Source organism: Neolamprologus multifasciatus, chromosome 13 (genome assembly GCF_963576455.1).
Source record: "Neolamprologus multifasciatus chromosome 13, fNeoMul1.2, whole genome shotgun sequence".
NCBI lineage: Eukaryota > Metazoa > Chordata > Actinopteri > Cichliformes > Cichlidae > Neolamprologus > Neolamprologus multifasciatus.
Window position 1 is genome coordinate 2,560,765 of NC_140451.1, and position 24,488 is coordinate 2,585,252.

The 24,488-nt window shown below is 42.2% G+C and overlaps 2 protein-coding genes across 2 annotated transcripts in view; both read left to right on the forward strand.

Moving 5' to 3' along the window:
* The window catches only part of zswim8 (zinc finger, SWIM-type containing 8), a 41,148-nt gene extending 37,948 nt beyond the window's left edge, over positions 1-3,200 (forward strand). The window contains exon 26 of the mRNA XM_085182695.1: positions 796-3,200. Within this exon, the coding sequence (XP_085038821.1) occupies positions 796-999 (204 nt within the window). The 3' untranslated portion in view covers positions 1,000-3,200. The remainder of the gene's footprint in view (positions 1-795) is intronic.
* A 9,097-nt stretch (positions 3,201-12,297) lies between these two features.
* The window catches only part of ndst2a (N-deacetylase/N-sulfotransferase (heparan glucosaminyl) 2a), a 32,411-nt gene continuing 20,220 nt past the window's right edge, over positions 12,298-24,488 (forward strand). The window contains exons 1-3 of the mRNA XM_085182779.1: positions 12,298-12,466; positions 17,970-18,031; positions 21,100-22,742. Of these exons, the coding sequence (XP_085038905.1) occupies positions 21,675-22,742 (1,068 nt within the window). The 5' untranslated portion in view covers positions 12,298-12,466; positions 17,970-18,031; positions 21,100-21,674. The remainder of the gene's footprint in view (positions 12,467-17,969; positions 18,032-21,099; positions 22,743-24,488) is intronic.

Below are 24,488 nucleotides of genomic sequence, written 5' to 3' on the forward strand. Positions count from 1 at the left end.
AGCTGGTGAGGTTGACGTGAGTTGAGCTACTTCTAGACTGTTGAGTGGAAGTTTCCATTACGATGCCACAACTGAGCGTACGCTTAAGCACTGCAGCACTTTAAATTTTCTATTACATGACCAATTGGGAATCTGTTGTGATAACCTGAATCTGATAATACTCTGGCTCGATTGCCGATTTTAGTTTTCTTTTTACATATTTTCTGTATTTTTTTTCCGGCCACTTCATAGTGACTGACATCCTCCCAGCAGCTAATTGTCAGATGTTGTGGAGGCTGCGCTGAGCAATTATGTAGATTTACAGCTCCAGTTCCACAAGTTTGTGATGCTGTGTAAAATATCAGTTCAAACAGAACGCAATGACTTGTTAGTCTCATAAAGACATAATTTATTAACAGTAGAGCATCGAAAACATATCAAATGTTTAAACTGAGAAAATCTTCATGTCATCAAATTTAAAATGAACTGGGCAACTGAAAACTGAAAAGAAACAGCGATGTGAACATTTTGAAACTAATTGAGGTCAGTAACATGTCTCAGCTTAAACATTTGAGATGTTCTTTTTGTTCGATTGTCAATAATATTTGGGTTTATACGATTAGAAAATCATATTTACATTTTTGGTTTTTTGGACTTCTGTTGTAAATCATTTAAGCACATCTGTAAGTTGGTTGAATTTGACCTAGCTTTATAGAAACACTGTTGTAGTCCAGCATGTGTTATGTGTGAGTAGCTCCACTTAAACAGGAAGGTTCAGGCTACATTGTCCAGTGTCACCTCCTTTTCTCTCTGCAGCATATTCACCACCGGCTCATCCACCTGACCCCTGCTGACTACGATGACTTTGTCAACATGATCCGCAGCGCACGAGGTGCTTTCTGTCTGACTCCTGTGGGTATGATGCAGTTTAACGATGTGCTGCAGAACCTGAAAAGGGGCAAACAGACCAAGGAACTATGGCAGCGTATATCCCTGGAGATGGCAACCTTCTCTCCGTGAGCAGCACACTCGGGGAGACTAAATCTGCTCAGCGTCAGCCTGGGCCAAGAAGTCCCATCCAGCCTCCAGCATAGCTACTGCCACTGCACTGAGCTGACCACACTTACGTGTGATTTTGTTAGGGCCATTGCTCCCTGCTCCGAGGACTCAGTGAAGCGCACATAGGCAGTGCAATCGACTCCCATTCCCCAATTCACAGACTTACTTTTGTTTTTTGTGTTTGTCCACCAGAGCGTTGTGAAGAAGCCTGGTCACTTACCTGCTCTTCCTGGCCGATCTTTTATCATTGTTTATCGTTATGTAAATGTGGAATTCCAGTGTACTCCTTCCTTTCTTCATTTCTCCTCAACTTAAGACTGACAGGGATCTCTCCCCCTCATCCTCACTTCATTTTCACTGTTTTGTATTCTGTTTTTAGTTTTGTTTTAAAGGAAACCACTGCGTGAGTTATTTTTATGCTGCAACATTCCTGTGTAGTGGTAGATGCTTCACTCACCAGAGTCTTGTCACCATGGATATGAATCATTACAGTGTGGGACAAAACAATGATTTGTGAGAAGAAAAAAAAGTTTAATATGAAGCAGTTTATTGTCCCTATTGGTGAGGATTTTTCAGTATTTTGTTTAATCTTTTTTTGATACTTTGTAATAGGCTATGACACGTAAGCAAATAGGAATGGGACGAGAGTGAGGGGATGCTGAAGGTGCTTTTTCTGTTGTGTGGGATACATTTGTACATTTTAGCCTGCCTGAGAAGTGACATGAACAGCTCCAGACCAAAACCAGAGGCCACCTCACCACTGCTTAGGCAAACAATGTCTGCAAGGCCTTCTCGAGCTACACTGTCCAACAGTCAAAACACCTTATCAGCCCCATTTGGGCTAAGTTGTTTGTTTGTTTTAAAATAATTTTCCAATATGGAATCCCCAGATTTCCAGCAGCTGTCAGAACATTTAATAGATCTTTTATATAAATATAAAAATGCTTTAAAGCAAACTAGATTTGCTTAATCTAATTTACAATGCTGTCTAAACACAGCTACTAAACAGACTCCTGACTAAAACGTAATAAAAAGAATTTAGAATAGCATGATCATAAATATTAAAATCACACATCCAGCCCTTCTTCACCGCATCTAAAGCACTGACTAGTTTAAATGCACAGAATACAGCAGTGTGGATGGAGATGGCAGACCTATTGGAAGCAGCATTGTCCATTTGACTGATCCACATCCTTTTTGTCCAAAGTTTTCCATATTGTAAAAGCCAAACATACCGTGTAAACACTCCTTTATAAGCCTTTCATTTGTCCAGTGATATGGAGTGCATTTGCCTTGTTCTGATGCACCAAACAGAACTAAAACCACTGTTTGGATGATTGAAGTGTAAAAGAAAAACTTTCTGGCCGCACTCAGAAAAACCCAAATAAGCCACACAAAACTGAAATGTCTGCTTTATTATTCATGTGCCTGAATTTGAAGGCTAGGAATTTGGTTCAGCAAATGTACCTTTTTAGTACAAACCATACACAGTGGACAAGTCCCAGACATCGCTGTCTCACCTTCCAACCACATTTGTTTTCTCTGCAGATTACACTGACATCTATTACAGTGTAATCAGTACCAGTCACCATATCAGCTTAGCGTTTTAGGTTGTCCGAGGTCCTGAATTATATGCTGCTCATGCCTTGTATACACTGTCACACATGTACAGTGTAGCTAATCATCTAAAACCCAAATGTTCTGAGACTATTACTTTGGCACTGCGTTCTCTTAATCAGACATGGCTTTGGTTTTGCTCTGGAAAGTGCTATCTTCTTTGTTTTCAGTTTTCTGGTCCACTTAAGCCCCAACACTCTTCAAGACAGTTACCAGACACATATGACACAGTGTGTTTGAGTGGCCCTCTTCTTCGATGTGGTTAGCTCATAGCCCATGGTGCTGTTACTTCAAGACATGTTGACACAGTCCAGGCAGCTGCTGTGGTTCTGAAACTGGCTCATTGGTTCTGGACCTCACAGGTGAAGGTGACGTAGTAGAAAATGTACTGTGATATTTTTGTATTTCTCAAAAGTGTAGTTCGATTGAAAAGTTGTATATGTGCTGATTGCAAAAGGTTCTAATTGAGAGTGCAAAGACAAAAAAATAAAAGCAATAGTAAAAGTGTAGAGTTTACTTTAATAAAGATCATTGAAAACACTAAATTGCTTTGACTGATTTGTGGGTTTGAGTAGGGATTTATTTGTTTTATCCAACTTAGGCTAAAATGGCCAAACCAATGTGTTTCTGTGCAATATCTCACCCATGGCCACAAGCGTTAGCAGTTATCAACTGATAAATTAGTAAGACTCAGATTGTCCAATCCTTTTCTTGACGATACCCACCGTCATATATACTATACAACAGTCCCTCGTTTACGTTACGTTCTAAAAATAACCCGCGATAGGTGAAATCAGCAACTTTATTTATCTAAAATTATTATTATAGATGTTTTTGGGCTGTAAAACCCCTCACTACACACTTTATACACTTTTCTCAGACAGAAATTAACGTTATCACTTTTCTCTCTTGTTGGGGAGAAAACTTACAAACATACAGTACAGCACTTCAGACTCACACTGCTAGTGAAGATTTGTGTAAATTTGACAAGCTGAACGCATTCTGTACTGTACAGGAGACACAGCACGAGATTGACTGACAATGGTCTACAGCCAATCAGGACCCAGAACACAAAGCGTTAAAAAAAAAAAAACGCGAAAAAAATAAATAAACAAATTGCACAAAAAAATTCTGCGAAACAGCGAGGCCACGAAAGGTGAACCGCGATATAGTGAGGGACCACTGTATTGCCAAAATTCCCACAGAAATCCAAATCATCAAATTCAAGTGTTCCAATTGCTTCCATGACCACAGGTGTGTAAAATCAAACACCTAGGTATGCAGACTGCTTTATTTGTGAGAGAACGGCTCACTCTCAGGAGATCAGTGAATGCCACCTGTGGAATAAGTTCAGTCGTGACATTTCCGAGAAGCTTCTTTAGTTCATTCTTCTCTGATGAGAGGTGAAACATCTTCAAGCAACTTAAAGAAGTCCAGACACTTTTCTTTCCAAGCTCCTTAGACTACGATGACCTGAATGACTGAGAACACAGATATCTTGCTACTAAATATTCAGCAGTCAACTGTTAGTGGTAGTATTATAGCAAAGTGATAGCGATTAGGAATAACATCAACCACGCTACAAAGTGGTAGGCTACGTAAAATCACAGAGCAAGTTCAGCAGACTGTGAGGCACATGGTGCACCAAGGTTGCCAACTTTCTGCAGAGTCAGTGGCTAGAAACCTCCAAATTTCATGTGGCCTTCAGATTAGCCCAATAACAATGCATGGAGAGGTTCACGGAATGGGTTTCCACGACCGAGCAGCTGCATCCAAGTAAAGCTGCCACGGGACTGTAAAGACCTCACAAATGCACTTTGAAAGAATGGTCTAAAATTCCTATAAACACAGTCCTAACCCTTGTGGAAACCCTTCCCAGAAGAGTTGAAGCTGTTCCAGCTGCAAAGCTAATGAAGCAATCCATTTTGTCCATTTTGTTTACCAATCAAGATATTAGAAGCAGGGCCTGTAGGGTTTGTTTTTTTTCTGTGAACTATATACAGTATATATATAACCGGGTGATGTCCAGTGTAGTTCTTTTCCCATGTCCCAAATAATTAATATCGTTTCAAAGTTACAGTCTTAGAACAGTTATAACTTAATTAGAGCTCCCCTCCGCGAATCGTTACCTTATCGTGGTGGAGGGGTTTGTGTGTCCCAGGGATACCAGGGGCTATGTTGTATGGGGGCTTTTGCCCCCTGGTAGTGTCTCCCATGGCAAATTGGTCGTGGGTGAGGGACCAGACAAAGAGCGATTCAGAAGAACCCTATGAAAAGACCATCAAGGGAACAGTTCACCCTGCCCGGGATAGGGTTACCGGGGGACCCGCCCCGGAGTCAGGCCCAGGGAGGGTGCCCGACTGTGAGCGTCTGGTGGCCGAGCATTAGTCCATGGGGCCCGGCCAAGCACAGCCCGAAAAAGGGACATGGGCCCATCTTCCTGCAGGCCCACCGCCCGCAGGAGGCATCGTAGGGGTCAGGTGCAATCTCGGGCAGCGGCCAGTCCAGGAGAGGAGGTCCTGGCAGACCGATTCCCGGCTACCAAGACTGGCAATTGGGACATGGAATATCACATCTCTGGTGGGGAAGGAGTCGGAGCTAGTGCGTGAGGTTGAGAGGTACCGGCTAGGTCAGGCTCACCTCAACGCATGGCCTGGGCTCTGGAACCAGTCTCCTGGAGATGGGCTGGACTCTGTCTCAGTCTGGAGTTGCCCCTGGTGAGAGGCGTCGGGCTGGGGTGGGTATCTTGGTATCCCCTTGGCTTGCTGCAGGTATGTTGGGGTTTCTCCCAGTGGACAGGAGGGTTTGTTCCCTTCGCCTTCGGGTTAGGGAATGGGTCCTGACTGTCATCTGTGCTTATGCGCCAAGTGGCAGTTCAGCGTACCCAGCCTTCTTGGAGTCCCTGGGTGGGGCACTGGAGGGTGCTCCCCCTGGGGACTCTGTTGTCCTACTGGGAGACTTCAATACTCATGTTGGCAACAACAGTGAGACCTGGAAGGGCGTAATTGGGAGGAACGGCCTCCCGGATCTGAACCCGAGCTGTGTTTTGTTATTAGACTTCTGTGCAAATCACAGTTTGGCCATAACAAACACCATGTTTGAACATAAGAGTGTCCATAAGTGCACGTGGCACCAGGACACTCTAGGCCACAGGTCGATGATTGATTTTGTAATTGTGTCACCAGACCTGAGGCCATATGTTTAGGACACTCGGGTAAAGAGAGGGGCTGAGCTGTCAACTGATCACCACCTGGTGGTGAGGGAGGATGCTGGACAGACCTGGCGCGTCCAAACGTACAGTGAGGGCGTGCTGGGAACGTCTGGCAGAGGCCCCGGTCCGCGAGATCTTCAACTCACACCTCTGGCAGAGCTTCAACAGCATCCCGAGGGAGACTGGGGACATTGAGTCTGAATGGTCCATGTTCAGCACCTCGATTGCCGAAGTCGCTGCACTGAGCTGTGGCCGCAAGGTGGTTGGTGCCTGTCGTGTAGCCACGAAGCTGAAGAAGGAGTCCTACCGGGCTTGGTTAGCCTGTGGGACTCCGGAGGCAGCTGATAGGTACCAACAGGCCAGAGATTCTGGCAAACCATCAGGCGACTCAGGAGGGGAAAGCGGTGTTCTACCTGCACTGTGTGTAGTGAGTGCTGCTGGCTTCAACTGAGAAAATTGTCAGGCGGTAGCAGGAATACTTCGAGGATCTCCTCAATCCCACTGGCACGTCTTCCGTGGTGGAAGCAGAGTCTGGGAACGAAGGGGATGACCCGCCAATCTCTGAGGGCGAGGTCACTGAGGCAGTTAAACAACTACTTGGTGGTAGAGCCCCTCGGGGGGTCCTGTGGGGGGTGCTCTGGGAGTATGGGGTGTCTGGCCGATTGCTACGGGCCATTCAGTCCTTATACGACCTTTGCAAGAGCTTGGTCCGCATAGCCGGCAATAAGTCGGACTTGTTTCTGGTGGGTGATGGGCTGCGCCAGGGCTGCCCTTTGTCACCGATTCTGTTCATTATTTTTATGGACAGAATTTCCAGACGTAGCCAAGTGGCGAAGGGCTTTCCCTTCGGTGGTCTCAGGATCTCATCTCTGCTTTTTACAGATGATGTGGTCCTGTTGGCTTCATCAGGTGATGGCCTCCAGCTTGCCTTGGAAAGGTTCGCAGCCGAGTGTGAAGATGTGGGAATGAGAATCAGCACCTCCAAATCGGAGGCCATAGTCCTCAGCCGGAAAAGGGTGGAGTGCCCACTCTGGGTCAGGGACGAGACCCTGCCCCAAGTGGAGGAGTTTAAGTATCTCGGGGTTTTGTTCACGAGTGATGGGAGAAAGGAGTGGGAGATCGACAGACGGATTGGTGCAGTGGCTGCAGTGATGCGGATGCTGTACCGGTCTGTTGTGGTGAAGAGAGAGCTGAGTGTAAAAGCGAAGCTCTCAATTTACCGATTTATCTATGCCCCTACCCTCACCTATGGTCACGAGCTGTGTGTAGTGACCGAAAGAACGAGATCGCGAATACAAGCAGCGGAAATGGGGTCTAGCAAAGTTTTGCCAGGGGGGCCAGGTAGAGCATTAACAGGGAAAGGGGGGCACAAAAAAATACTTTCTTATTCTCATTTAAAATGTCTGGCTGTTATTAAATAATTATCTGAATCTTACAACCAAAGTTTTTATCTGATGTAAAATGAATAGAAATCACACATATACCAACAAGACTGTACATCACTGTCACAACAGCGTTTGTTTTCATTTAAAGGCTTTATGGCTTTTCCTGTAATACCTGGGGGGCCGGTCTCTAGTCAGAATGCCCGGGCCAATATTTTGTCCCAGTCCAGCCCTGGGAACGACACGCAGTGAAGTAATCTGAGAGGGTGCATTAAAAAATAAATGGCCGCGCCAGCAGTGCACATCGCAAATCAGCTCACATAGACACATTAGTTGTGCCTCTTCTTAATGACAGTATTTTAGCTAACAACCCCAACTACCAGATTCAACTTGTAATTGGCTAAAAATAACTTAGAGACCGGTGAGAGGGACGTTGTTAGCTTTCCACATTCCGACACTTCAAAAGCTTCAGGAGCTGTCCGCTCAGTGCAGCATCAGCACCACGGAAATACACAGATACATCCGTAGACTCGAGACAGAATTCACAATGAGTTTTTGGGACTTTCAGGTGTTTGGACCAATGTTTTATTTTCTGATCAAACCAGAAATCTTTAATGAGCAGCTAGTTTGTCTCACATTAACTGGCTGAGTTAATGCCAGTTAATGCAACATCGAAGCAGCTGGAATCCACAGCTGTGCGTGTTCATGGAGCTGCATGTTCACCTGCTGGACATCACTACCTGACAAGTTTAACTGTCTTCAGAACATTGCAGAGGCCTTATTGACAGTATTTGGCTCTACATGTCTGTGTGAGCAGATTTTCTCTCACATGAGTCCTCAGGTAGCTTCTGAATGCTGGACACTCAGAGACCTGTGTCTCTGAGTGGGAGACCAGAGATCACATTAACATGTGTGTCAAACATGCCATATTGGACCAGTTTATTTTTCTTATCATTGTTGTGAGGAGACCATAAATAGCATTTGCATTTTCTGTTGTACAGTTCATTTGTTGTTATGGATAAAAAGTCTTTTTTTGTTTCTAAACAGCTGATAACTATTCGCTGATAGCTGCCAACATCTGCGAACAAATATAATTCTATAAAGTTGATCTATATAGTGTGTAACTGTTAATATAGAGCATTATTAAATTTATTGCTAATGCAATCATATGGCACACTGACTTCTGAGGAAATTTTAGACGGCACTCGTCATCAGAAAGGTTGCCGACCCCTGCTTTAGGCCCTGAAAGTCATGGTGGAGGCCAAGTACCAGGAGGTGAAGGAGAAAGCTAAGGCCAGCATTGAGAAGGCAGCAGCTGTGAGTCTGACATCAGATATGTGGACCTCCATCAACACAGAGGCCTATCATGCAGTCACCTGTCATTTTGTTGATGAGTCCAGCACATTAAACACCGTTGTTTTAGGAGTGCAATATTTTCCTAATGCACACACTGCAGAAAATATTGCACAAGTGAAAGGCTCACTCATGACAGAATGGGCAATTACTGACAAAGTCACATGCCTAGTGACAGATGGGGCTGCCAATATGGGGGCTTGTGCAATGGAGCTAAGACTCAAACATGCCATGTGCATAGTTCACACCCTGAACTTAGTGGTGAAGAAGGCCCTTGACCAGACCCCTGAGGTCTCTGCCATCCGAGCCAAGTCCAGGAAGATCGTGGGATATTGCAAAGGTAAGTTCTTAAGTGGCTTAATTACAGTTTCTTTAATGCTACTTAAGTGTATAGTTCTGCTCCCTTGACAATCTAATGTATGCTTTTTAATTATATTTTGTAAGGAGAGGCTTTCAGTGGTGCAGGAACAACTAAGGAAGCCTCAACTCAAACTAATACAGGTGGAGGAAACCCGCTGGAACAGCACTTACAATATGCTGCAAAGACTGTTGGAGCAAAGGGAGCCAGTGGGTGCTGCTTTGGCAAGTCTCACAACAGACATCCCACCTGTTTCATCTGAGGAATTTGGTATAATTTCAGAGTGTCTGGTTGTCCTAGCACCATTTAACAATGCAACCACTGAGCTCTCTCGGGAAAAAAAGGGTGTTTGGGTCAAAGGTCATACCTTTGCTCACTATGCTGGGTCATTGCCTCAATGAACGAATAGAAAAATCACCATCTGTTGGGTCTTCTCTGGCTCAGAAACTGAGGATGCTATTGAGAGAGAAGCTGGATAAAATACAAACCCTGAGCATTATGTTCCTTGCAACACTGCTGGACCCAAGGTTCAGAAAACTCGGGTTTCTCGGTCCTGCAAGAGCTAGGACCTCAACGTCACAAACTGTTGAGGCTGTTTCCCACGGTACTATTGTTATTGCATTTGAGTTGCATTTATATAAACTGTTTGTTGGGTTTTCCTCTGTATCTATTATTGTACGATCTACTGTACAATATAAAGCGCCTTGAGGCGACTGTTGTTGTGATTTGGCGCAATATAAATAACATTGAATTGAAAATTGAATTGTTAGTATCACATAAAACTCTCCTTATTGTTTAGGTAACAACCTGTGGCGTCGCCTGGATGAGAGTGTCAGGCAGACACAGACAAAATGTGACAGCAGACGCGAATATTGAGGTCCAACGGAGCCAAATATTGGAAGGCTGGAGGACCCCCTTAAATACTGGGAGAGACAAAAATATGTCTATCCTCACTTATATAAGTTAGCAGTGACATAACTGTGTACCCCTGCCTCATCTGTGCCCTGTGAGCGAGTGTTTTTAAAAGCAGGGGAAATATTGTCCAAAAAAAGAAATCACCTACGACCTGCCACAGTGGAGAAACTGTTGTTTTTAAATAAAAACCAATGATGTGTCCCCTAAACACTAATCACTATCCACACCCCAACCACACCTCACAGTAAATGATCATTTCCATTTTAAGCATTTCCAAATAATCATTTTCCATACTGCCAGTATAAATATACACAGTATACTGCCATCACTACAATATACATGTTTTACACACTCCTTTTGTTGTTGACATTTACAGGCTGTGTGCAAAAGGCCACACTCTTCAAATTCATGCCAACTAATATTTTTACATCCAGTAGATGTCCTACTAGAGCAAATGAAGCTTCAAGACGCTTTGTGCTGGGGTGAACCAATTGGATGAAAAGCTTCAGTGCTTCATGAAGCTTCATCTGCCCATCACTAGGCGACCTGCTCTACCTCCTGAGCTACAGCCACCTCAGAACAAAACTTGGAACAGAAACACTGGAACATGACAAACACACAGCATGTAGAAAGTACAACCCAACAGAGAGCAAAGGAAAACACAGGGCTTAAAAACACAGGGAATGGGAAACAGGAGGGAGACACCGCTGGGAGAAATTAGGGCTAACGAGACAGGGGAAGTAAAACTGAATACACTAACATATGACATGGACCTTCAAAGTAAATAGGAAACAAGAAACAATTTACAAAGACAGACTTGAGAGACAGACTGAAGGAATAATAATAATCAAAAGCAGCACAACTAATGAATCAGAGCATAAATCATAATACAGAAAAACACCAAAATATAAGAAACAGAAAATGCTGGGTCAGAATGACCCAGAACCGTGACAAGACCATGCTGTAGGTATTACAGGTATTGCGCTGCAGTGGTTTGAATCATATCTATCTAATAGACTCCAGTTTGTGCATGTAAATGGAGAGTCCTCTTCACACACTGAGGTTAATTATGGAGTTCCACAGGGTTCGGTGCTAGGACCAATTCTGTTTACATTATACATGCTTCCCTTAGGCAGCATCATTAGAAGACATAGCATACATTTTCACTGCTATGCAGATGACACCCAGCTCTATCTGTCCATGAAGCCAGATAACACACACCAATTAGTTAAACTGCAGGAATGTCTTAAAGACATAAAGACTTGGATGGCCACTAACTTTCTGCTTCTTAACTCAGATAAAACTGAGGTTATTGTACTCGGCCCTGAAAAGCTTAGAAATATGGTATCTAACCAGATTCTTCCTCTGGATGGCATTACCTTGGCCTCCAGTAACACTGTGAGGAACCTTGGAGTCATTTTTGACCAGGACATGTCCTTCAACGCACATATTAAACAAATATGTAAGACTGCTTTCTTCCATTTGTGCAACATCTCTAAAGTTAGAAATATCCTGTCTCAATAGCTACAGATCCATGGATTGCACTAGTGTGTTGCTAAAAAAAAAAACACAGCTAAAAAGTTCAGCAGTGCCCGCACCAAGACTGAAGCTATTGTCACTCTTGAAGCTAATGAAATCCAGCACTGTGGCATTTCTCAGACTTCAGTAACAGAACAGAGAAAATGGAGTGGTGGCGTGCAAACAAAATTAATTGAGAAATCAGAAACCACTGCACAATACCTCACTGGTACCTCACTGGGAATTTTTCTTATACAGATGAGGCATTATTTCTGTAACATTATTTAATTCCAGAGGTTTTTAAGTTTGTTTTTGTTTTGTTTTGTTTTTGGCACTTATTGACTTGCAAAAGCCTATATGACATTTTTTATTTCACCATTCATTAACCGCACAGAGAAGGCATCTTTTAAATATGTTAAAATTTTCTTTAAACAAACAGTATTATTAAAATTCTTCATGACTGGGCCAGGTGTCCTCTTTTTTGGAAATCAAAATATGGTCACCCTACCTATGGGGATCCATAAAGTATTCTGAATCGAATCTCAATCAAACTGTGGGTGAACAAATTAGATAATGTGATGAGCAAAACAAAGGGTTCAGCATGTATATTATCAGATAGTTAGCCGTTACTGAGGTGTTTTAGTGTAAGTAAGAAAGTAAAACGACAATATTCTTGTAACAAACTCGTTATGTCAGTGTTTTGCTTCTGCTCGCGGGTCACATCAGGGAACTTCACTGTGCTACACACCAGAAACAAAAACAAATCTGTGTAACTTTTGTAGCTTCAGTTATTCAAAATAAAAGTGTGTCCACTCATTCGATATTTCCCGAATTGACAGGAAAACGGTTCTCTTTATCTTCAGTCTACGAAAACAACTCTTCGATTAATAACGTGGGCCTTCAGATTGTAAACCCTCCCCCTGTGTGACGGATTTGGTTGACTCCAGGCCCCGGCAGAACCAAGATGGCTACCTGAGCACCGACGAAACGAAGTTCACTTTCTCACAGTAAATACTGAAGCTTGTTGTGCTTCTCCGCCATGGACGGATCACTGTGTGTGGACAATGAATACAGGTGAGCGTCACAGACAGATTTTATGCTAAGGCCTAGGTGCTGAAGCCCGGTTGTCTGCAGGATTTTGAGTGGCTCTAATAGCCACAGCAGCTAGCTGTGGGTACAAGTCATACCCGTAGTTAGGGGACTGGTGTTTGGGAATCCTTGTTAGCGGCTGGACAACTCAAGGATATACCTGCACTCCAATGAGATAAAAACACCAGGAAGCCATGGTCTGGCCACGGTTTTATAGGTTAGACGTTTACCCAGACACACTGAACGCTGTTCTTAGCTAAGCTAACGTTAGCGAGCTTTGCGCATGCACTCAGCAGGCTAAAGAGTTAGTTTGCTGCCGTGCTGCTTTTCAGATGTCCTCCTTCATGTAATATAGTGTGGTGAGTCCGACAGGTATGTGCACTGAGAAGTCACCCTTGTGTCTGATTTACTGCCAAGTCCCATATTTTCACTAGTGTAACGTGAAGTAGACCAGATGTTGCACAGCGACAGAGGTGCTGTCGACACCAGGTTGGATGTTTTGGTCGTTGCCAAATAACCAAAGCTGTTCAGATTACACTAATAGCCGTAACATTGCAGCCTCGGCGCTCTTTGAACCCCTTTCGCCGACTCCACTTTACAAATACATATGATTTCATATCAAATTAAATAATCTAGAACGCGGCCTGAGAAGGATCAGACTACTTTATCGTTGTCATCTCCAGACCATCACCATTTTAGGACCATCTTAATACAGTATATATTGTTTATATATAGTTACACAGTGACAAATTTTTAAGCTTTGCTTCTCTACACCACCATAATGGATTTCAAATCTAACGATGAACCTTGAGCTTAAATTCAAAGGATTTAACAAAAGTAATGCATTAACTGTTTAAGAATTGCAGCCATTTTTTTTTTACACAGACTCGATATTCAGAAGCACAAAAGTAATCAGAAATACACTGTTGAAAAAATAACAGGAACACTTTGAAAAAACATCCGATCTCTATGGGGAAAAATATGTTGGATCTCTTTACTGAAAATGTATTAGGAATGAAAAGCTTCCATGTGGTTTGATGGAAATAAAACTAATCAGCTGGAGACGGATGAACTCAAAGACACCCGAAGACACTCCGTAAATCGAAGTGAAAAAAAATTGCTTTGACTTGTTCATTTTGCTGAGAAACTAGAAGAGCAGGCATGGTGCGTTTCCTCCTTTGAGATGCTCTGGAGGACTTTACTGCTGCCATGCTGCCACCTTCAGTTGCTGTTTGTTTGTGTGTGTCTCTGTCTTCAGTTTTGTCTTCACTAACTAAAGCATTCTCTATTTGGGCTGAGACAACCTTGGTCTTTGAAAAATACTCAGTTTCCTCTTAGTTGCCTGGAGAATCTCTTGGGTTCTTTTTGTAGTATTTGTTGCATCACAATCTATTTGCAGTTTTATAGCTTTTGGCTGAATCTGATCAAAGTATAGCCCCTACATGCCACAGTAGCCCTTTTTCTATTAGTACCTACTTGGGTCGACAGGACCCGACTCAGACCAACTGGTTTGCCATTACAACCCAGTAGTACCTTGTTTGCTGGGGCAGGGATAGTGCAGTAGGTAGAGTGGTGGCCCCATGATCGGAAGGTTGGGGGTTCCCTACACGCTGCTCCTTGGGCGCCCAATGGCTGCCCACTGCTTCACTGAGTGAATGGATTAAATGCAGAGGAATTTCCCCACGGGGATCAATAAAGTATACATTATTATTACCTTGTTTGTGTGCTTGTCGTCATAGCAATGTGTCTGCGCATCCCACAACGTAATTAATATGCTACACAAACACTAGAACAAAGGTGGATGTTGAAGCGACCTGCTGCTCTGTCTGTAGCTTTTCGTCACACTCGCGGGGTCACGCCGTTGTTTTTTGTAGCCATTCCCTTTGTTGCTGAGTTTAAAAAATGGCGGTTATGATTTTCTTGAGCTGAGACACTCTCATGACTAATCTGGGACACTATTAACCACCCAATAAATGCCATGCAGTCTGACAACGTCACATTTTAGTACCTGTTTTAGTCACTTGAAACCCCAGCCGAGCAGGTACTAAAAAAGTACCAGGTAGTACGACCTGATGGAAAATCCTGAAAACTGTGGTGAACCGTGCCGAGTCAATCTGAGGAGGTACAAATGGAAAAGGGGCTAATGCATCCTGATACTTCTGCTAGCAGTCATGTCATGGCCTGCTTCCACTGGCAGACACATACGCTATGGCATAACATTCGCAGGTGCTGATGTACTCGTGGGGTTATGGCTGAGGTCATTACCTATGCATTACTTCTTCCTTATCTTCCCTCTATATATTTTTAACACTGTTTTGCAGATTTATCCTATTTTTCTGCTTTTTATTTCCCAGAGTTGTGCAGGCTCTCTCAGACATGTTGTGATGAAGTCTTATTTGGTCTTTCTGTTTCTAAATGTTATTTGTGGTTTGGTCTGTGGCAAAGCCAATGTATTCCCCTTCATTTGACAATAATATTCCTACTTCCATAAAGTTGTAAAGGGTTTTTTCTTAACAGTGGAAATGATTCTGCAAACATCCCCTTTAGTAGTTTTCTGTGCTCCTTCAGACCTTTTGGCATTGATGATCTAGCCTGTGCATTCATGCACCACATCACTTCTAAATGAACCTATCTGAGACGGAGGTTATTTGGGTTAATGTCAGCTTTCTTCACTTGCATGGCCATCACTTCGGGATCTTTTAATGAGAGCTTCAGTGGAAAGCTGTTCAAGCTTAAAACCTGCAATCCACTGCAGATCTTTTATTTGCTTTATTTGTCACAGAATGACGTCATCTGGCTGTGAGAACTGTTTAACATTCAGTTGTCTAGTGTCTTTTGACTGTCTGAAAATGTGAGCCTGTTAATTCAGCATTTTGGTTTAGTTCTTGGATTTAAGCAGAAAGTGTACTGTCGTCTGATTTTGATTGTTTGAATTAAAATTCTCTGAATTGTCACTGTCAAAATACTTATGGACCTAATTGTATATTTCAGTCACTCAGAGTAGCAATATTTTAACATGTAGAGTGTCAACCTGATGGGGCACAACAACACTGTTCCACTTCAGAATGAATCTACTATCAAAAGGTGACTGCAGTTTTGTATTTTAGGAAACATTTTTCCCTTCATACTGTAAAGTTATCTTGTGGTAAAATTTAAATGATGAATGAGCCGGCTATAAAAGCTGATTTTCCCTTTGTTCCCCTCTGAAGTCTCACTTGTTCATTTCTCTTCTTGAATGGCTATACAATTAGTTGTGTGCTGTAAGCACATGCCTAATTTTGTCCTGAGAATATGTTCCTGATGTTTGTGATAAGACTTGATAATTAAGAAGAAGGCCCTGGGGTGATGTTCATAAAGAGAAAGTGAAGCTATTAAAACCTGGCCCTGTGGTGATGGAGCCAGCTGATTTCTCTGGTAACACAGTTAGGGATTTTAAACAGGCTCATAAACATGCATTGGTTCATAACAATGAACAGGGATCTGTTCATTGTTATTTGACTAGCATTAAGATGTGCATCTGTGTTCATGCTATTGAGGGGAGGGGCCGTGTAAAGTTCTGTGTCAGCTGGAGTAGTTGAAAATGGCACTTTTAGTGTCAACACAGTTAGATATGATCCAATAGTAATATTGATCAGTATCAATTAGAGCTGGGCTATATGAGATTTTTTCATATCACGATATGTTTGTTTCATTTCAGGCGATAACGATATATATCACGATATAAGCCAAATAACTATATTTGTAAGATTTAAATGTGCCGTTGCTCACAAGTAAAATGTGAAATAATCAGCAGCTTGTTTTGATTTAAATATTTATTTCCCATAATAAGTTCAACAGGGTAGATGTACTTAAGGAACATGAGACTTTTTCAGATAAATAAAGGCAAATATTGCAAACTACACAAAAGGCAGCCGCTAAAGCGTTTAAGTTTCAAAACAGAACAAACAAAACAGACTAAATTGTCAATTCCACTTAGAAACAAAATATTAATTCTAAAAATAAATCTTAGTTTGTTTTACAGAAGAACAGACAAAATTGACTAACTTTTGTCAATATCAAATAAACTGAGAACTAAAAGGAAATTCTCGATCTCTCCTTGTTGTATAGCTGAGCTTTTCAAACAGTTTTAACAGTTACTTTAGTCTGACAAAAGCCAAATGACAAATTAGCGCTTCCAGTCAGAGATTGAGCATGCACCGCTTTATTGTATTTCCAGACTTGCTTTCAGCACAATTTACAGTGCGCGCTACTCTGTTTTTGTCAGACTTGAAATAGTCGAAATACCTTCACACTACAGAACTTCTGTGGCTCTTCCGGTCAACAATCTCTCCGGCATTGGAACCATCATCTGTTTTCTCTTCGGTAACCTTCGCTCACGCTCTCGGTTGATCTTTCTCTAGTCAGTACTCATTTCCTCCATTACCCGGGCGGCACAGTGGCTGGCTGCTTCCCAAACAAATACACATGTGCGGCTTGGCACTTGTGCTGTACGTAACAAGTCACGTGACGCTGCGGCTGTGATTGGTTCGGCTCTGCGCTACTTAATATGGATTGGCTGTTCTTTTTTTTTTTTTTTTTTTTCTTTAAGAGGACAAGAGAGATGAGGTCTATCGCAATAGTTTAGTTTTTCTATCGAGAAAAAGTTATTTCGCAATACATATCGTTATCGTTCTATCGCCCAGCTCCAGTATCAATTAATGCATTTCCTTGCATTTTTGATCTTCAGTGGATGGGACCTATAAACCAGCAGTCTCCACCTTTTTTGTGCCACGAACCAGTTTATATCTGACAATATTTTCACGGACCGGCCTTTAAGGTGTGTAGTGTGGCTCCCTGTACCTCCTCAACAGGAGCTCATGAATGACTAAATGGTGTGTCACAAAAATTTGAATATCATTACATTTTTATGTGATTTAATTAAAGGCTTGTATATTATGTGAACTACTTCAAGTCTTTGTTTTAATTTTGATGGTTATTGCTTATAGATCATGAACATAAGAAACCCAGTATCTTAGAGTACGAGTAAAGTCCAACCCCACCGCTAACCTTTTCTTATTCTCAGAATGGACAGAGTAGTGTAGTGATTGGTCAAATTTAAATATCATCTGATGGCATGATTCACGCGTGTTTAATCTCACTCCTCTGACTGAAAGATTACAATGGAGCTTGGAGGTTTTTGACTTCTGATGCAAGCAACAGTCTGAACTTAACTGCTGTAAAAGGCTGACTGTTCAGAGTGTTGTATTGTAGCATTTAAAGGTTGACTGGAGAATAAAAGTGTAATAAGAAAAGCTACACAAGCAACAGGTATGATGGCAGCCACCTGTACAAGGAGACGACTTTTGATACCAGAAGAAAGGTCATGGTCAAAATTATTAGGGTTTTGCCTAATAACTTGAATTTTCTGTATTTTAAAGTGTTGTTCTGCTGTTTCTGCACTACTATGCTCACTATCTTAATCGCTCCCATCTCATCTTTCCTTTTTCAGATGGTGGCACCAATGTTGAGCTGAAGGACTTGCAACTGTGGATGGAAAGCTGTTCAAGTAATGTCAGTACATTTTATTCCTTATTCAACTTTAGTCCGTCTTCATGTTCTACAGGCATCAGTTATACTACAGTGCCGATCAAAAGTTTAAGACCACCTGAAAAATGGCAAAAAATCACATTTTGCATGGTTGGATCTTAACAGGGTTAAAGTAGAGTTTTAACATGCAACAAGAAGAAATGGGAGTGAGATGAAATATTTTTCAATCATGCAATTTATTGAAAACAACGCTTAAACTGAAACAGGCTGTTTTTACACCTGATCAAAAGTTTGGGATCACACCTCCAAAAAAGAACCCGCCCCCTAAACAGAAATCAAGTTTCCAAACAAGACCAAAGCGGTGTGTAAGCAAAGTATTCAAACACGGCTAACTTGCATGAGCATGTAAGTGTCAGTCATCCGGCTGATTATGCTAGGCTGTCACCAGCTTCTGCAGCTCCATCAACAATCATTTTGAAGTGATCTTAAACTTTTGATCAGAACTATAGTCATCTACAGATCATATCCTGATACATTTCATCTGTGTAATCAGTGTTTTCTCAAATTTTCATTGAGACAGTATTGTGCAAAAGTCTTGAGTAAAAGTGTGCCCTATTGCCTTCACATAACAAAACATCTTAGGAATCAGCTGTTTCTCTCTTAAGACACTTTATTTTCAGAAATGCTTCATTTGTTCTCATTTCTGTAGTCTAAATTATTTAATTTAAAATATCAACGATAACAGGCAGCACGCTGGCACAGTGGTTAGCACTGTTGCCGCACAGCAAGAAGGTCCTGAGTTCAATTCCACCATCAGGCCGAGGTCTTTCTGCGCATGTTCTCCCCGTGTTTGCGTGGGTTCTCCCCGGGTACTCCAGCTTTCTTCCACAGTCCAAAGACATGCAGTTAGTGGGGATAGGTCAATTGAAAAATCTAAATTGCCCATAGGTGTGAATCTGTGAGTGAATGTGTTAGCCCTGCGACAGACCAACAACCTGTCCAGGGTGTACCCCTCCTTTCGCCCTGTGACAGCTGGGATAGGCCCCAGCACCCTCCGCAACCCTGAAAAGGAGAGTGGATGGGTGGTATTTTTGGACCAGCAAAGTGATTGCTATAGAGATGTTGCCTCAAAATTGGCATATCTCAGCATGACCAAAAAGGGGATTCTGTTGATCTAGAGTAGCATTTTCAGTGGAGAAATGTTTTGTCACTCATCAGACTCAGCTGACTGCAGGTTTCCCCAACATTATAAACGGTACATTTGCACAGTGACTGAAGTACCTAGTTCCTTGGATGAGTGATGAAACATTTCTCCCAAGAAAACACTGCGACCCTGGCAAAGGGAAGACAAAAAAAAAGTGTCAGCCCTAAAAAAATTAATTAATTAATTAATTAAAAAACAAAAAACTTTTCTTTCCAAGTTCCTTAGATTACTATGACCGAGAACCTTCACAGACATACCTACATAAACCTAAAAGTTAGTTGTAACTATTAGGGCTGGGCGATATGGCCTAAAATCCATATCGCGGTATAATTTGAAGCACGTGCGGTAACGATATATATGTCGCAATATATTCTTTTCTTCTGTATAACGTATTTTCCACACTATAAGGACTTAAAATCCTTTAATTTTCTCAAAAATCGAGAGTGTGCCTTATGTATGAATTCTGGTTGTGCTTACTGACCTCGAACCAATTTTTGGCTGCAGAAATCTGTTAAAAATGTTTTAGTACAACTTTGGTAAGCCGCACTGCTTGATGGATTGTCAGAGCATTACGGCTGCCGTAGTGAGGAGCTTCGCGGAGTAATCTGGGTCCAAAACTCCGTCTACTTCAGGTCCCACAGTCAAACGAACACCGAGAGTAAAAAACGGTCTAAATTCTTTAATCTTTAATAAAATCATCAGCGTTGCTGCTTTACCAGGTGTAACAATGAAGTTTAACATCCATGAAAACAGAATTTATTAAATTTAACGGAGTTAGAAGTTAACAGGAAGTTAGCTCGCTAGTTTCCACCTAAACATTTCATACCATGTTCTGACAGAGAGATTTTTGAAACTAATTCAAACGTACAGCTCTGCTATCACTTCCAACATAAATGAAGACAGAAAACTAAACAGCAGTGGCGTTTGCAGGGTTACTGAAGTTGGATTACCTGGTATATAATGTTGTGCTACGTGATTGCTAGCGACACAGCTATGTTAGCATAACATTAGCACAGTGAAGCTGGAGGATGAACGCCAACTTTCTTCCACTCGATAAAAGTTAACGTGACGGATTCTGGTGGTCAGGGACAAATGCAATCGCATAGCAGGATGCTATTCACGGGCCAAACTTCAGCCAGGAGAACAACTGAGATCATTCATCCACAATACGAGGTTAGTTATTAATATACTGCAACAACATGGGAACAGAGCAGCTGCAGAGAATTCAACATTAATGAATCAATGTTACGGAAGTGGAGGAAGCGCAGTTTTTGGCTTTCCCCATATTTCAAAAGTGCTTCATCTCTTTGCTATGACTGTCGCCCGCCATAATTTGCAGATGATAATGGTTGTAGCCGCTGCGATGCTTTCGACCAAAACAGGCTCAGCTTGATGACATCATCAACATGCGCTATCGCGATCGAGCGGTATAGTCAAAATCTCTATCGTTGGCCAAATTTATATCGTTCCTATCGTATATCGTTTATATCGCCCACCCCTAGTAACTACCAGAGTTCCTATACTTAAACTCACTAAAACTCTCGTCTAAACCAAGTGATTTTTTTAGTGTAGCAATGAAACAGATGTTAAAGTGATGCAGAATTGGCACATTGCTGAGTATTGACAATTTACTTTCTTTGTACTTTGTGAATTCTAGGGGAATGGAGGGGGAGGAACACAAGCTATAAAATGTGTACTTGATTTTGGTTTGTCCATGGTGTGTGTAGAGTAGTACTTTCTTCTGTTTAATATCGTAATTGTGGCTACAGAAAACATGGGATTTTTGAGAATGGCTCTAAGAACTAACAGCTTTTTCCCCCTCTTACCCTTTGTTGTAATTTTCACTGCCTTTTTCTCACCCTCCCACTTGTCTCTCCCCGTTTTCCAGGTGTCTTTCGGCAATGTACAGACAATGTGTCCCAAGGAGGGTCGGCCCCAAAATACATTCTACAAGCATTGATGCTTCCATGGCTGACGGACTTGTCAGACATCTGCAAAAGGAGAGACACTCGCATGGTGCAATATCTGCTTAAACTCTTTAAGAACTGCTGACCAACCAGCAGGAACTTGAGATTGAACTTTTGGCGTGGTATTGAAGACCCCGACCAGTTCTCAGCCAGAGACCACTGGTGTTGGTGTTCATTTTTATTGACCCATCTTACATTTCTTACTCTTCAGACCCTGTATTGTACCTTTCAAATTAGAGAAAGGAAGTTGCAGAGTTTTTTGTTTGTTTGTTTTTTGACACTGCTGAGCCATAAGGACAGAAGAGGTAATGGATGATGTTGGCCATGGTGACGTAGTGTAAATGGCTATTCTTCAGCACATCCCGGTGCCAGTATCTACTGCTCGATCTTCCTCTTCCACTCCCCTCTCCTCTTGCTCCTACTTCCCTTATCTGCTGTCCTTCCTTAATCATTACTGCCTCTTGCTGTCCAGTCCTGCCTTTACCCTCCAAACACCATGGTGGGTTCAGGGTTGGGTGTTTGGAAGCTAATGCGAGGTGTCCGCCAGCTAGAGCTCCATCGCCTCATCCTGGCGCTCATCATCTTCTGCTTGCTGTCCATGGCCTTTTTAGCTTACTATGTCTCCAACAGCCCAAAAATCAAGGAGGCCCCTCCTTTACCTTTTAGTGATTGTGGCGGAGGTGGTGGGATTTCACTAGGAGTAAGTACGGGCGATGCAGAAGGAGGGCCAGGTGGCCAGAGGGCACCACTTTTTCTTCCTCCGCGCCAGGGGCAACTACACCATGTAAAGGATAATTTAAAGACGGAGCCTGTGGTTCTGGTGTTTGTAGAGAGCATCTATTCCCAACTGGGCCAGGAGATTGTAGCCATATTGGAGTCAAGTCGCTTTCACTACCGGACAGAGATTGCTCCTGGTAAAGGTGACATGCCCACATTGACAGAACGTAACCGTGGACGCTATACTTTGATCATCTATGAAAATGTCTTGAAATATGTCAATCTTGATTCGTGGAACCGTGACTTGCTGGACAAGTATTGTGCTGAGTATGGAGTAGGTGTCATTGGCTTTTTCAAAGCGAATGAAAACTCGCCTTTCAGTGCACAGCTCAAAGGCTTTCCTCTCTATCTACACTCGCACTTGGGACTCAGGGACTACCGCATCAACCCCGCTGCTCCTCTACTCTACATCACCAAGCCTAATCAGATGGAGCAGGGCTCCTTACCAGGCGATGACTGGACCATTTTCCAGTCTAACCATTCTACCTATGAACCAGTGCTTCTAGCTAGAACCAAGACCTCAGATACACTGGCGCATTTTGGACCCAGCCCTTTGCGGGCCCTTCATGCCACAGTAATCCAAGACTTGGGGCTCCACGATGGCATTCAAAGAGTTCTTTTTGGAAATAATCTCAACTACTGGCTTCACAAGCTAGTGTTTGTGGATGCTATTGCCTACTTGACAGGAAAGAGACTGTGTTTGTCCTTGGACCGTCACATCCTCGTAGACGTGGACGACATATTTGTTGGCAAGGAGGGAACCCGTATGAAGGTGTCTGATGTGGAGGTGGGTGAGCCTTGTCAGCCGTACATACAGTTGGTTCCTCTGTTTTGTTTTTTGTTTGTTTTGTTGTTTTTGACAGTACCAAAGATTTTGCAATTTTGCCTTGGTACACCACCAAAGTTGATTTTAAGTCAAACAATCAAGATGTGATTAAAGTGTAGAATGTCACCTTTAATTCAAGGGGTTTAACAAATACATTACATTAACTGTTTAGGAATTATATCCATTTTTATGCACAGTATCCCATTTCAGAGGTTTCTAAGTAATTTTATGTATATGGATTATTTTTAATGCTCAGATGAAAATTCTTTGCAGTCTCCTTAGACATCACCAAGTCTCACTGAAGTTAAAACAGAAAGCAGAAAATGAAAAGCCGCGCTATTGGGTACCCTGCTCAGACAATGATAGGAACACTCTTGAGGTAGGCATAACTTCCCTAGATTAATCGTGAATGAGTTCTTCTTAGCCATGAAAAGAATTCCACATCCATGAGTCCCTCTGGGCCCCAGTGCCCAAAGTTTCTATTTGTTTGGTTTTTTGGTTTTTGTCACTCAAGGGCGTAGATTTGGCATGGACGGAAGGGACGTGTCCCCACCAATATCCAACGATTATTGAATTGTCCCCACCAATAATTTGATCTCTTCGAGTAAAGAGAAACAAACCCGATAGAAAGAAAAAAAAACATCTGTCGACGTCTCATTCACCCAGCGGTGCAGAAAGAGTTAAATTACGTTCTCTACTGGAGTCCTACGTCATGTGACAAATATGGCCAATGTGATTGGCTGAGCCTTTCAGGGAGCTCTGTTTAGTTTTAGCAGCTGCAAGCCTGCGCTGCGAGGAGGAGAGGAAGACGGCAGCAAAAAGGAAGAACCTGGATATAAGAAAGTATTTTTCAAAGAAACCTGTAAGTCACTTAAAGTCAAGTTCACTCATAAAATGTGTCATAATAACGTTACAGGCTATGCTAGGACATACATGCCAAACCTCCCGATTTTTCCGGGAGAATCCCGAATTTCAGCGCCCCTCCCGAAAATCTCCCGGAGCCATCATTCTCCCCAATTTCTCCCGATTTTCCACCCGGACAACAAAATTGAAAAAGCATATCCCAGATTGGCCCAGCCAATTCCAGTTTCCAACAATGGCTACTATTACTGCAGCTACTTAGTTTTAATATTACTCTTATTACTCTTTCTGGGTCGCAAAATAAACTTTTAACATATTTTCAGGCGAGAATGTAGCTGTGTAAACGTCAAATAACTTAAACATGTTATTGTTTGGCCTTTTTCAGTGCTTTAGTTGTTCGTGAGTAAATCGGTTTAGCTGAGATTAAAGTTATTAGATTAGATTAAATAAAACTTTATTAATCCCTTGGGAGGGTTCCTCCGGGGTTTTCACACAGCTGAATAAATGTCAAACAGAAAACGAATTAAACAGAAGTGTGAGTGTACTACTAAAATGTTAAAATTGTTACTAAAAAACTGAAACCAATCAAGTCTAGATCACATTTCAGACAAATTTTCAGTGGTGTTTTTGAATCCTAACGTTTGATTCATTGCTGACTATTTAATGGAAAAATGAGGAAGCCAATCCCGGATAATATATTTAAAGCTGCCACCATCTTTGAGTGATTGATTTTTGAATAATTTTGATCTTTTAAACCCTTTTTCTAAAGCTCATTAAAGCTTGACCTGCAGAAACAAGGAGATATGCAGTAGTTTGAAATGTTTCCACCTTTCACTGCCTCTTTAG